We start from the raw sequence: 15,240 nt of genomic DNA on the forward strand, positions 1-15,240 counted from the left end.
CCTATAGTTAATCACGATTAATTTTATCGCATGATTAAAATTATATTATTTTGCATTGCTGAACTTTCCAGGAGTCCATATTAACAATATAAAGCAATTATTGTGTATCTTGATTAGGATTCAAATGAAAGCAAAGCAAGTTACTTCATTAACTTAACTTTAAGACGTAGGTCTATTTGATTATTTCAAATCAAATGTCAAAAGATGTGCAGCAGACCTGAGGCAATACAATATATTCTTCAGAAATATAGCTAATAAAGGGCATAACAAACATAAAATACTATATTCATTATCTTTGAGTTCAGTTGAAAATAAGGAACTTTTCGACATTAGTGCACTGCCATTTTATAGGCTTAGGCTACAGTCTATGGTGCACTGTCACTTGCCACACACATCAGCGCCGAAGTTTTTAACACGCAAACACTGGATGAACAATGGATTTTATGGAGCGGCGTCGACCAAATATAACTGAATCGTGATTTAGGCTACACGGCGGCAAAGTGCAATGCTGGTGTGCAGAGTTGTATTGAAAAGAATGGAATTTAATGTAGGCTACAGTAGGCTCAATGAATGTCGAAAGCAGAGTGCATCGCACTAATGTCGGCATCGGTGTCCACAGCAATTTAAAACAACATTCAGCTGATGGGGAGTTCAGAACTGCGTTGGTGTTTATTATACGAATCTACTCTTTGGCCGGCTCGTAAGCCCAAACAAGTGTGTGCAGCATGCCTTTACGTAGCCTACTAAAGGCGCATCATAAAGATAGGCTACATTTAATCTGCATCACGCCCCATTTTAGCAGAAAACAAGTTAACATTATATCATTGATTTTCACTGAAGACAGCTAGCCTAATCACACCTTGATGTTACATCTAGTTATTAATTTACAGGCCATTCAATCATTTTACTAACAGGGCAGTTATGAAGAATTATGTGTATGTAACTTACTCATATCTAAACTATGTAGCCTACATTACAACCCATTCAGAACGTAGCTACACTTACCATATCCCATAAAACGGTTAGCTTGCTAGCTAGCCAACTGTGGAACTTCAGTACAACAGGCATAGCCAATTATCTCACCTAGTTGTAGGAAAAAGGCTACGTTCATATTACAAGTGATAGAATGAATGTGTGACTTATGTTTAGTTGATGTTATGACATGTAACTTAAATGACATGTAAGCTTGCCGAACTTATAGTCAGCCACGGGCAGTTTGACTGTGCCTACATTCGTGACACTCCTGTTAGTAGGCTATAAACTGGAAAGAGTATAATGGTCACATTAATCCCATAAACACACAGATAACTCTTACACCAACCTTATTTTGTGCCTTTTATTCACGTTTGTTTCAAGATTTAGTAAGTATAAGCCCTTTTCGCTCCCCACTTTGATGCAGCATAGGTTTCCATTATCCAAACAGCTCCCTTTCCCCTAAAAGGGGGCGTGTACATGCAGCACGGTCTAGCTAGATCCAGTGTAGTGTTGTAGTTGTTCTAACGTTACTAGTTGTTGCAACAGCATGTGAAAAAACTACAAAGTTTGTTACACCAAAAAGAATGTTAATCTCGCGATGAAAAAATTGACGCCGTTAAAATAGGTTTACGTTAACGCCGTTAATAACGCGTTTAACTGACAGCACTAATAATTTCTTATGAAAAATATTTCTGGATACGTGCTAAACTCCTTACCTGGTTGTAGCCTAAGTTTTATCCTTATGGAGATCTTCAAAGGCTTGCGCTATAATTCCGACCCTGTTTATAAACGAACCTGTCTGTTGCTGACAAGGCCTATCTCAAATTTCCCGTTTAACTCTTCTACATAGAATAGGCTATAATTGCGCAAACATTTCAAATCCCGACTTTAAAACGGCAAGGCGTGGACAGGCAAAATAGGCTATTACGCATAGGCTACAAACAATTTCCAAATCCGTTTCAGTAGCCTACGGCCCTACGCTACGAGCTGACCTAAGATCCGAAGTGGCAGACGAATAGGTTACATTACAACAGCAAGACAAAATATAAACATTTGGACCAAAGGTCCATTTATTCGTTTTTTTTTTTTTCAAACTGCAGAAAGTTAGGCTGTTCGCCTACAATCAAACGAGTAGAACACTTAGGATATGCTTTTGTGAAATTTTATAAAATATATAGAGAACGAAATAAAAACGTTATTAACCGGTTTTGTGGATTTCAGAATAAAGTTTCTGTTCCGGAACAGTTGAAGACCATTTTGTTTTTGTTTCCGTTTCCGCTCCTCGTAAAATTCCGTTAGTTTTCGGTTTTCGTTTTCGTTCCTTGAACCGGTTCGGAGCCCTGGTCAAAATAGACTAACGCGTTACTGGCATTACTGGTTGCAGGAGTAGGAGATGGAGACAAATTGACAAGCGTGATTTATTTTTGTGAAGAGAATATGCAGGACTGAGAGGTGGTCATATTTTGTACCGCTATGCGGTACATCTAGTTTATTGCTGTCGTTACTCTGTGGGTATTAGCTACAGAGGACCTGACACTTCAAATGCTGGCATATCGCGTCACATTTAAAATTAAACTGTGTTAAGCAGATGTGAACGGCAGGCTGAACAGATCTGCAACAGTAGGAGGTTGCTATGTTAACTCCAGCTGCAAAGTCAGCCATCTTCACCAGCTAACACGATAATCCAGTTACTGTACAACAACAGTATGACAGTTACAGGAAGATAATCGCTCAGATTTTCGTTATTAGGCCACTTGAAAATAGTCTATGGCTAGGCTAATCACTGGAGGTATTTTAATATTATGTTTGTTTTGCTAATGGTTAGGCAAGGCCTCCCTGTGGTTTTAATCAACCTAATAATCTTTTAAATGTCAATTGTAAACACTAAGGTGAAATGCGTTGAAACTGATATGCCACCAGAACAGACGTTTTATCGGCTTTGAGGTATAATAAAGTCTCCAGTCTTGTAAATTCACATTATGTAACATCCATAACGTCACATCCATAACGCACCATTAAAGGTTTTAAAAGTAAGAAAGGGGCACAATTTGGTCATCACACTTTACCTTGATATAAATCAGCTTTGCACAGACACTATGGACATTGTCGCATCAACACTGTATGTGTAGCATAAACTTTTCCTATAAAACGTTATGGATGTGACATGGCCATGGAACTTGCTGACTTAAAAACAAAAGCCTTACAAATGTAAGGAGTTGTGCTCTTAAAGGCAAGCTGAGCATAGACATTGCTCTACCATTCCCTTGTCAATCTGGAATTTGTCAAATGACACAATTTGTTTGAACCTTGGGTCCATTTATCCACTTTTTAAATATGTATAATATTACCATGTGAAAAATTTTGTTTCTGTATGGTTGCACACCATATTTATGATGCAAAAAGAGTGTAATTCTCCATCAAATTCAATCAGATCAGTTACAAACAATAACATATAGACCTAAATGAAGATTTCTATTTGCGTATGTACAACCTTTTTTTTCCATGGTAAGGATGACCTTTGCATGGAATTGCCCTATATCTAACAGCTCAGTTAACGCAATGACGTCCTGCCAGCTGCTGCATCTTCTGGTGAGACTGCCAGAGTAGCAACGAGACGAGAGGTATGACATGACATGGAAACTTTCGCCTATATTCATTTCTGGCCAGCATCGTTCAACAATCACATTGGACAAGGAAAGTAGGCCTTTAACTTAATCTACAAGCAGAGCAAATGCACTGGAAATCGAGCACACAAGTTAGAAAAAACCTAGCATTTGTTTAAGTAGCCTTAATGTTGTAGGACATGAGAAGGTCGGGTGAGTAAACAGAGCCTGCTCTGTCGCTCTGTCCGAGTTGATATACCTAGGCTATATGTAGCCTAAATATAGGTCTACCCATAATATAGCCATTGTTTTTAGGTTACATTGTCTGTATAGTTTAGTTATAACCAGACTTATGCAATGCAAAACAAAAGAATCACCTGGCAATGGATTGGAAGTGACTGCTTTTCAATCCATAGCTGGCTATAAGTATATTAAATAAAATATATTTGAATTGGGCTGTTAAAATATGTTTGCCTATATGACTAGCCTACAGAGGAGGAGAAAAGCAAACAGGCGTAAAGGATACTTTTGTATCTCAATTTAAAGGGCCATCGGGCGCTGTTGAGCAATTGACGATGTGAGACGTGTTTTACAGTGGCTCCTGGAAATGTGGCATTTTATGATATAATTCATCAACTTTGACGTCTATTCGACATATTTTGTGTGCTGAGAAAAGATAACTTCAACCTACACTGAATGTACAGCTTACAACATCGAAGAAGACTGGTAAACCACCGAAATCAGACTCTTCCAAAACAGGCCGCAACACCAAGCCTTGAGCATCTCCGAGGAAGAGACCTCAGATGGTAACCTTTTAGTCAACATCAGGGAAATGATGGAAGAAATGCGTTCTGACATTATTAATACATTTTACATGGTCGACTCGTGTCTCAGTCTGTAAAAAAGGGAGATAACAGCGGTTCTGGAGCCCTTTGAGAGAAAACTCCGCTCAGTGGGTGAAACTGTTAGCGAGCTAGAACGCGCTGCTAATGATCACAGTGACAGGCTAACGGGCTTACGTTGACCACATTGGCTGATTCCCTTACTAAGAAATGCGATGACCTCGAGGGGTGTGCGAGATGGAATAACATACGCTTTTTGGGTCTGCCTGATGGTTCAGAGGGGAAGCAACCCACTGACTTCACAGCCCAGCTACTCCAAGATGTCCAAAATGCATCGCCTACAAGATCCTCCTGCTCACCTACGAATCTCTCCATGGACTCTCACCACAATACCTCACAGATCTCCTCCACTTCTACACTGTCGCCTTCCCTGTGGCCTGTGGAAAAGGGGAAAATATCAGTCAGATTGAGGAAAAAACAACATCGTCCTCCCCTTCCTAGAATTCTCCTTGCTAATGTCCAATCACTGAATAACAAGCTAATAACAACGGGATATCAAGAATTGCAATGTCTTTGTTTTTACAAGACGTGGCTGGACCCCTCGATTATAGACATTCTACCAGAGGGACTCTCCATCCATTGGCAGGACAGAACAACCGAGTCGGGCATGAACAGAGGAGACAGTGTGTGTATTCTGGTTAACAAATGCTGGTTTGTTGATATACAAATGACATTGACAGGCTGCTGTCCTGACCTCGAACATCTCATGGTCAAATGCAGGCCTTTCTATCTACCCAGGGAATTCTCAGCAGTTTTTTTCATCACTGTTTACATTCCACCACATGCTCAGTGGCATTTCTAGACCAATTTGACTGGGGGCCAATGTTTTTATCAGGGGGTTACAGTTAACCCACGGCAGCAAAGACTATTTACATACGTTCAAAACTTTTAGTTTAGTTTCTTTGGAACATATGAAACTACATACATTTTTTGGTACATAAGACAGGTTGTTTTGTACATTGAACAAACTACGCTACGCTACGTTTGCATCATATAAACGAGCAAATGAAAAGAGAGCTACTTCAGTAACACATCATTCTGGGGGTGGAGAGCTTGGATGCTCTTCAATAGATTTGTTTTAGTTTGTTTTAGAGAAACATCTATTTAACTCCTTGAGAATGTGATCAATGACTTGGTATAAAAAAGGAAGAACACAACCAAGCATTGTCATGTTCTGTCTCTCTCTGACCAACAGTACTCAGTACACAATGCTCACTGAATTTAGAGCTTAGCTTTACTTGACGTTTTGCAGCTGGCTGTGTTGCAACATAACACTGATCAGAAATGTTCAACACCTCATCCCACAGGTTATCAAAATAAGACTTCTGCCTAAAGTTCTTCAACGTCTGCACTAAAGCTTCCACTCAATCAACTGCCCTTGAGAAGTCAAGAGTTGAAGACTAGCATATTAGAGAGAAGTTTTGTTTCCCCAAACACTTTACAGAGTGTAACAAGATGCACGACAAACGGAAGATCAATCTGTGCCAGGAGACCTCGGGCACCAACAGATCTATCACCACTGCATTCTTGGCTTATCTCTTGCTGTACTTGGGCTGGCAGTCTATCCATAATATTGTGTAGAGCTATAAATCGACATGCCCAACGTGTGTCACTTGCGTGGGAGTTCTCTTGGTGTGCCATACATCTCGTTTTGCAAAGACAGCCATTTGGGGTGCACATACTGTATGAACCAGGAGTGAGTTTTTCCAACAAAGACAAGATGTATGTAAAAGGCATATTTGACTTGCTCGTTGATCCTAGCCTGAACCCCTGAATGTTTACCTCTCATTACGGCAGCACCGTTGTATGCTTGGCCTACAAGGTTGTTTTTGTAGGCCACGGCTTTCTAATATGCAGATTATGTTTTTCTGTGAGCCCTGCTGCATCAAGCCTCTTAACAGATTCAAAATAAAGAAAACTCTCATTCTCATCTTTTTTTTAAAACATATTTTGTTTCATCTGCCATGATGCTGAAGACTTCACTGCTTTTCACTTCTTCTATAATTTTGGACAGAACCATTTCTGCTAAACAACCCTTGCATTTGGGTTGGAAGTTAATCTTTTTTTAACAATTGGGCCATGGTTAGCAAATGCTTGCAGAATTGCCTTGAAGTTCCCTTTGTTATCGGACCCCACAGACTCATCATGTCCTCTTTGTGCAATATTTTGTGTAGCTATAGTAACAGCACTTCACCTATTGTTTTAAAGTACTGTTGTTTTTCATGGACTTGCTTACTGTGTTCTTGTTAAGGGCATTTGTCATTGTGGCGTTAGATTTTATAGCCATCTGGTAATCCCTCCATGCAATAATTGATGATGCATGTGGCGATGCGACACTGGTGGCTGGTGTTGTCAGATTGGGTGTTTTTTCCGCTACATATTAAGGCCTGTTTACGGTGTGTTTTAGCCAGGTTTTCACCTGGAAGGCTCTATAGAAATCTGGCACCCTATTGAACAAAGTTAAACTGAGAGAGCGTGTTGTTCACAGACACCAGAATGAACGAGTTCACAGTAACGTTTATCAGGCAGAAATACGGTACGTTCAGTTCACGTTTGCCCAAAATATGAACTATCGTTCATGAACTATTGTTCAGGCACAACACTGGTTGTAGGAAACATTTTTAACATTTGCACTGGTGGGTCATTCTTGCACTTGCTGATAGCTGACACAAGGGAGACTGTAATCTAAACGTATCCATGGAGCTGTACTATTACACTGCAAAAACTGTTTTTCTAATAAAATCTAACCAAGTGTTATTAATCTTATATTAAGATCAAAAATTCTATTATATTGTTTTCAGTATAAAGAGACTTACCTAGCTTTTTTCCTCATAAAATCATTTGACTTAATTTAAGAAGAGTTTGACTCCTTTTAAGACGTCTCATCCTGAAAACAAGCACATTTTTTCTGCCAGTGCGTTAAGTACATTTGTCTTGATAAGACTCCTTAAAATAAGTCAAAGTCTTCCTAAATTACCGTATTTTCCGGACTATAAGTCAACCTTTTTCATAGTTTGGCTGGTCCTGCGACTTACAGTTGGGAGAATAAGTATTTGAATCCATGCTAAAGTTGACTAAAAAGAGGAATATAAAATCATCTGTTAGCAATTGATCTTAATGCCTTAATTAAAAAAATGAGTGAAAATCCAACCTTTAAGGACACCAATTTTCTTAGTGAATGAAGAATGTATCGTAAATAAATAAATGTTCTTCATTAAATCACAGGGGCAATAAGTATTTGACCCCTATGTTAAATTCTCATAGAGGCAGGCAGATTTTTTATTTTTAAATGCCACTTATTTCATGGATCCAGGATACTATGCATCCTGATAAAGTTCCCTTGGCATTTGGAATTAAAATAGCCCCACATCATCACATACCCTTCACCATACCTAGAGATTGGCATGGTGTGTTTTTCAGTTAGCCTATTAGCTGGTTTGATTTGCATTGAACCCAATGAGGGGGGGGTGTGTGGCTCAAGGTCATGGTGCAAAGGATCCTAGGGTGAAATTACTCTGAACCATCGCTTTAATTACTCTTAGAATTAAATTAACATCACTCACTCTTGGATCTAGATCTGCACCTTATCTTAATTCCATGATCCAGCTATACGTTCTCTCTTGCCATCTGCCTCTGAGTGTCAGCCTTCCATCAACACTAAGAGGTCCCTGTCAACTGTCAAGACTTTTTTTTTCTGTGATTCGTCATTGGTGGAATTCTCTTTGTTGTAGCAATAGTTTTGGGATCTTCAAAAAGTGTCTACAAACTTGTCTGTTTACCTTATCTATCTATCTATCCATCTATCCATCCATCCATCCATCCATCCTCCCTCCCTACAGGGATATGTTTTTATATGTTTGTGCTTATTGTTATTATTCCATTAGATGATATTTAGTCTATTACTAATATATATATTTATTTAAGCTATATGACTTACATTCACATTAAAATGCACAGTTTAAAGTAATGTTTATTGATTTGGACAAAAGCTGTAAGAACTATAAGCATTAACATAAACATAAGAAAAGCTATAAAAATGGGATGGCCTTCCATGAAAAGCTTGGGAAACACTGGCCTGAGTACACATTTAAAACCACTTTGTTGTGTTAACAAACAGAAAAAATAAAGCTACTGCATAACAAATCCATGTAATATTTCAAGCCATGATGTGAAGAGCTGTAGCACTTATAGACTTCTAATAACTTGCTTATTAACAGGGAACCTATGATGTCACGGTTAACCATTTGGATTGCAAAGGATTGCAACCAGTGCTGCAGGAAAAAGGTGATTGCACTTTCTGTTTCTCTTACAGTATTTGATACTGCGATGTACAGTATTTATTTGTGTAGAAGTCAAAAATGTGTCATCTTTGATTGGAAATTGTGTGACTTCAAAGGAATTCATGCACTGAGAACTTCATCTGTGCGTGACCTACCAGTGTTTGCAGGGTTTCTGTGGGGTCTAAAAAAGTCTAACATTTAATTATATGAATTGTAGGCTTTAAAATATAGATCTGAAATCCATTAAAATATATTGATGCTCATTTAATGCTACGTTTACAGTGGCCATTTCATTATTGTGGCAGCATAGATTGAAGTTTGACATTGTAGTTCTTTCTTTTAACGGTACAGAGATATCACAATGTAGTAGACTAAATCAATTTCACAGAACATGGTTATTTGTGTGCTGCAAATCTCAAGCCCAGAACAAAGTGTATAAAGGCCAGTGCACACCAAGCAGGGAGTCAAATGTCTGATAACATCGGGCCGGTTGATTAGCGCCTATGAACCAAATGTCTCTGACTCCACAGTCAGACAGCTAGTGGTTTGAAGTGGGCTTTGGGCACACTACTTAGCTTGTACAATAGACTAAACTAGCAGTGTTCAGGAAGCAAATCACAAACAAATATCCATATATGTCTTCTTTTGTTGAAGATAGATTTTTAGGATTCACCAATTTGTCCTTTTTTTTCTTTCTCAGGTTGAGAGCACTCTTACCAAGAGTAGACAAAACCTTACCATTTTCACGGCATGAGTTATATGTCCAATGCAAGGACACGTATGTTTTAAAGTTGAGGAACGAAAAAAATAAATGGGTATTCACCTTATTCATGCGGCGGCCATTGTGTAAACCAAAAGAATGCCAAAAGGGTACACTGACTAAATCATTAATGTGTTTTCGCCACCTACTGGCAAATTCATAGAACTCAACAATCCTATGGTTTGTGGTATGGTCTTAGTTTACCATGGCCACTGCATGACTAATTGTGAGATACTTGCTGGTAAACGCTGGTCAACGGTGGTCCACTCTAATTGATTGTCAAAAATGACTTTACACATAGAGGGGTATGTGAATTTTATTTCTAAAAACAATAGTCACGCTGACAATTAGAGATAGACCTGAGTCTGTATAATACAACTGAAGTCTAGCTCAACTGTGTAGCCTAGCTTTCCTCAAGATTAGTGTGAGACATGAGCTAGACACTTTTTTGCAGTTTCTTTACATTTCGTCCCCTTAGAATTATAAGGGTCTATCTGACATTTTTGTAAAAATTTAGTTTTTGACCTATTCTTCATAAGGTGAGGTGTTTCTTGAAGTTTGCATTTTTGCATTTTTGGACTTATATGTAAAGAGGCTTGTTCCACTTCATATAATATATTAAATAATATTTTGTTACATTGTAAAACTTGGAAGATCAATATTATGACTTTCTGAGGTAATCATGTCCATGTTGCCCAGCACTTGTAATGACATGTAGAGCCTTGTCAGTGCCGCACAAAGCTATGACGTTAGCTATAGCATAAAGTGATCATGGAAGCTAACTTTTGTGGGGTGGCTGTCTTTTTTGGACAGTTTTACAAAAGGTTATACTGCTTTGTGCATTACCCAGTGAATGATCAGTGATGATTTTGGTCTTACTAACCTCAGTTGTCCTCAATTAAATTTTTGGAATTTTACCTTCCTCCTACAATTTCTTCGCAACAAACGCCTAAAAACACAGCAACTTCCATCAAATTTTTTAAAAAAAGTTAACCTGAAATGCGAAAAGTTAACGCATTTTAGGTCGCAACAATCTCAAAAAATACCTGTGAAATCCTGGAGGGACTGAATACCATACAGGGGCAGCCGTGGCCCACTGGTTAGCACTCTGGACTTGTAACCGGAGGGTTGCCGGTTTGAGCCCTGACCAGTGGGCCGTGGCTGAAGTGCCCTTGAGCAAGGCACCTAACCCCTCACTGCTCCCCGAGCGCCGCCGTTGTAGCAGGCAGCTCACTGCGCCGGGATTAGTGTGTGCTTCACCTCACTGTGTGTACACTGTGTGCTGTTTGTGTTTCACTAATTCACCGATTGGGTTAAATGCAGAGACCAAATTTCCCTCACGGGATCAAAAAAGTATTTATACTTTATACTTATACTTAAAGCTGCAGTTGGCAAGTCTGACAGATTGAGGGGACTTAGCTAGTGATGGGCAAATGAAGCTTTGGTGAACCACTGAACCACAGCAGTGTGAACCTAGCGACACTAGCTGAAAAGCAAAAAGATGGCCGCCACACATACATTTTTCAACATAAAAGTCCTTAGCAAACCAATATTTTTGGTTACATATACTGGTTTGGGTAAGGACTTTTATGTTGAAAAATCTACATGTGGCAGCCATATTGGATTTTTTCATTAGTGTTGCTAGCTTCACACTGCTGTGGTTTAGTGGTTCACCAAAGCTTCATTTGCCCATCACTAGACTTAGCCAAAATTGTTAATGTATACATTTTGAATGTTCTCTCATGCCCCTCCCCCACTACCACCGAGCACCCTCTCATTGAGTTTGTGCTCGTCAGTGCGCACCAGACTGCACCAGACTGTGATTGACAGTCAGATCTCACACAGCCCTGCTCTGATTGGACCAGAAGAACCAGGAGCTGTGGATTTTTGCAAAACAAATAACAGGCTCTAGGTGGAGGTAGAAGTGCGGGTTTTTTTCTAAAACAGGTTGATTTATGTTGTTCTGTCGGAGCATAGTGTCTGTTTCAGTGAATATGATAAAAAAATCTTGCCAACTGCAGCTTTAATGATTGATTTAAAGGAACTCTAATGATTTTAAACTTGGAACGAGTGTCCACCCACCAGGAAGGAGGTAGACACTATATTTTTGGCCTTTGGGGCCTGTAAGTAGTTAAAATAGCAATGACCGCATACTTGGTATAATTTGGGAATTGGGACCACATGAGACAACATGCTATTTGATATATGTAGCAATTTTTTAAGCTCTGTTGCACTGGTAATGAGTCTGTTAAATGTGTGGAAATTATGCACACAGGGTGAGTTGGTTGGTTATCTAGGAAATATGCCCATTTTGCACTAGCTAGCATAAACAAATCCATAGCCGTAGTAAACATTCATTGTGATGTGTAAGCACTGGGGCTTGGAGCTGTGGCCCTGACTGTTGGAATGGGCTTGTTGCTAGGGCTTAAGTTCTAGGTTGAGCCTGGTTTAAGTCTAGCACAGTGCAATATAATGCTCCCTGGGCCAATAACTAAGTTCAAGCAGGTTTGCCCCACAGTTTAAACAGGGCTAATGACATTAGATGTTTCACTAAACCCTTTTGTTTGTATTGGTATAGAGATGTTCACATCCTAATTTGTCTAAAGTCCTATAACAGCTTGTCTAATGTTTGTGCCTCATATTGCAGTGAGGGATTCACAGTGAAATTATATCTCACTTACTTTTCCTGTAACAACAGGAAGACTTTTGCTGATGTAGCCTACTCTAAAGTTCCTGATTTGGTCCATTTATTACCATCTAAGGCCCTTAACAAACTACCAGTGTGAATGGAGGGGTAGTCGATAGTTCAAATAGTTAGCGATATGTGGGATGGTAGTGAGTTGCTGACTGCTCACAATATCAGTAAGTAGTATATTATTTTGGAATGTGTGTTTGTGCAAAGCTGTTGACTATAATCATTGAAATATCCGTCCTTTTTTACACAAGCATTCTGTATGTTATAATCTCCAAGGACAAGATACCCATGGGATATTTTATATATTACAGAAAGTCATCAACAGACTTCCTGGGCCAATGTTGCGTCCCTGCCACCAAAGAAAACTTCTCTCAATAGTCCTGCCATGCCAAGTGGAACAACTGAGGTAATCATTTCTTTGTGAGCTGTTTTTCAGTGAAGATACTGGTGTGTGCTCTGTATTCTGCTACACAAGTGATGATATAGCACAACGGATACTGATTAATTTGTGATGATATGTCTGTAAACACAATCAATAGGTGGAATATTGAAGTGCATGCATAAAATGTATTCAAGGTACACTATGCAAGACTTTCACCATAATATATCCTCTACAAAGCCAATTTGATGGTAAACAAACTTGTAATAGGGGAACTGTTCACCTAGCATAGCCATACAGCATAGCCGTAGCAAGTCGCTAATGAGAGAATCAGCAATACAACTTCAAGGATTGTCGACCCGAAGACATCTCGCGAGAATTGTAAAACATTACCTTCAGTAGATATACAGTAGCTCTTTGGAGATGGTTTTTGCCTGTTGTTAGTCCTTCGCCTCTACAACAGAAAGGTCTATGGGTTAGGAGGGGTCCACATGCACCACCCCCATCCCCAACTACTACACTTAAGCGGTATTTTCTTGTAGCCCTGGTCCCAGAGTTTAAGAAAAAAACATGTTAACAAGCAATAAACTCATTCCCACTGTACCTGGTAGACCACTAAGTAAATTTCCCATTGAAATGAATGCGATTTTATGGATTTAGGTGTAGAGAGTAGGGAAAAAGGGGGAAACTGATTCAACTATATAAACCATATATTTTCTGAAAGCTTAGACCCTCAGGATACCCAATGTATTATGCATGGGCAGCATACTAATGAGGAGGGTGGGACATGTTTCATGTCATGTTAGATCACATCCTGAGGGTGTAAGATTTTTTAGAAAATATATGGTTGAAACAGTTTTTCCTGAATGGCACAGACCCAAAGGTATCAGCCATATACCTGATTTACTCATACCCTAATGTATTATGAATGGGCAGCAAAGTAAAGGGGAGGGTGAAAAAAGGTCAAAACCTATGTTAGATCACATCCTAAGGGTATATCTTTCAGGATATATATGGTTTAGGTGGTTGAATCAGTTTTCCCTAAAGGACTTTTTTTGCATATTGAGACAGCATACGGCGGTCATATTATCTGTGTATCATCTAATATGTTGTGTATTTAGTTACCCAGTGCAGTTTTTGACGTTTGAGACCTTTGTGGCTGATATTTATTGTAAGTTCTATCTTTAGGTATGTAATAACTGTATTTTATATTCCTCTAATATTTATTAGATGTTCCTGACTGGTAATTCTATTTGTGTGATTTGAAGTATTTGGCCTGTGCTTTAGTGATCTAGATAAACAAACAGTTTGTATGTGACTGGGCAACAGTTTAAATGACACTGCAAGGACTAGTTATGGGCAGTAATTCTACTTCTACTAACTAGTCTTAATTATAGGTTGTCTATTACCTTAATTGTGATCTGCTTACATCAACCCTATTCTTTCTAAGCTTCACTGGTTAATGGTTCTTTCCCAAATCAAATTCAAAATTCTCCTAACTTTCAAAGCCCTTCTTGACCTTGCTCCTCCTTACCTCTGTGACCTTCTGATCCCTACCCTCCATCCCACTCCCAAATCCTCGAACTAAAATTTCCTCACTGTCCCCCACACCGAACTCTCTACCCCAGGTGGCAGGTTTTTCAGCGCCATGGCCCCTAAGCTCTGGAATTCCCTCCCTCAATCCCTCCGTGACTGTCCCTACTTTCCTTTCTTCAACGCTCATCTCATGACCTTTCTGTTTCAGGAACACTTCTCAGCTTAATAGACTAATCGCATTCTTTGCCTTATGTTGTCTTGCTCTGACCTTGTAAAGCAACCTTGACTTTGAGAAAGGCGCTATATGAATACAATTTCCGTTTTGGGTGGAGAGATATAGCTATGAGAGCTCTCTGCCATTTTGTCACATAATGCATTCTGCTCAAATTATGCTACACTACATTAGGGCCACACCTAGCCTATTGCAAGCCTGAAGGCCTGAAAGTTTTTACATGCTTTCTGTATATAGATTGCAACAAAGATATTTACCTTCATATAGCAATCAACTAAAAATGTAGCACCAATTTTTAGACTATATACCCTGCATCCTTTTGTCTTATTTATATAGCCTGTACCACAACTATTTCTATCAATCAACACAGAAACGGTTAAGAAATGCTGAAGAAAGACACTGCATTGTGTTAACTTGTTTAATAAACTATAGGCTAGCTATAGGCTAACTGGTCTAACCTATTTCCAACGGCTAACTGTGTCAGATTGGGTTATTGCATGCACAGAGAAGAGATAGCAATAACAAAGTTATTACAAGTTTATTAGAATAGTTCATGTTGTTTTTTCTAGAGTTTGGATAAAATATCTCAAAATACAAAGGCAATTTTGAAGAAGAAAAAAAAAAGGAAGAAGAAGATACATCAGTTGACCTCAGAAGATACTGACATGGAGAAGGTTGATGTTTTCATACTAAAAGAACCTCCCAAATTTGAAGTAAGGCAAACATTTTTTTAAAAGTACAATCTTGTTGTCAATTTTTTACATAGTACAATTTTGCTTTGTTTGTCAGTTATATTTCTAAACACTTTCCCCTTTTCCTCTAAAATAGTGAAACATGCGGCATTTCTTATTTGTGGAAAAAATAACCTCTGATCTGAT

At 38.9% G+C, this 15,240-nt stretch overlaps 1 protein-coding gene across 1 annotated transcript in view; it reads left to right on the forward strand.

Annotated features, from left to right (window-relative positions):
• LOC143106734 (selenocysteine insertion sequence-binding protein 2-like) overlaps positions 1 to 15,240 on the forward strand; it is an 83,795-nt gene that overhangs the window by 19,302 nt on the left and 49,253 nt on the right. The window contains exons 4-6 of the mRNA XM_076271181.1: positions 8,698 to 8,764; positions 12,527 to 12,621; positions 14,932 to 15,075. Coding sequence (XP_076127296.1) covers positions 8,698 to 8,764; positions 12,527 to 12,621; positions 14,932 to 15,075 — 306 coding nt within the window. The remainder of the gene's footprint in view (positions 1 to 8,697; positions 8,765 to 12,526; positions 12,622 to 14,931; positions 15,076 to 15,240) is intronic.

Source organism: Alosa pseudoharengus, unplaced genomic scaffold, assembly GCF_046254945.1.
Source record: "Alosa pseudoharengus isolate Yale_2024_CS ecotype anadromous, Long Island Sound unplaced genomic scaffold, YU_APseudo_1.1 YU_APseudo_1.1_scf_6, whole genome shotgun sequence".
NCBI classification, from domain to species: Eukaryota; Metazoa; Chordata; class Actinopteri; order Clupeiformes; family Clupeidae; genus Alosa; species Alosa pseudoharengus.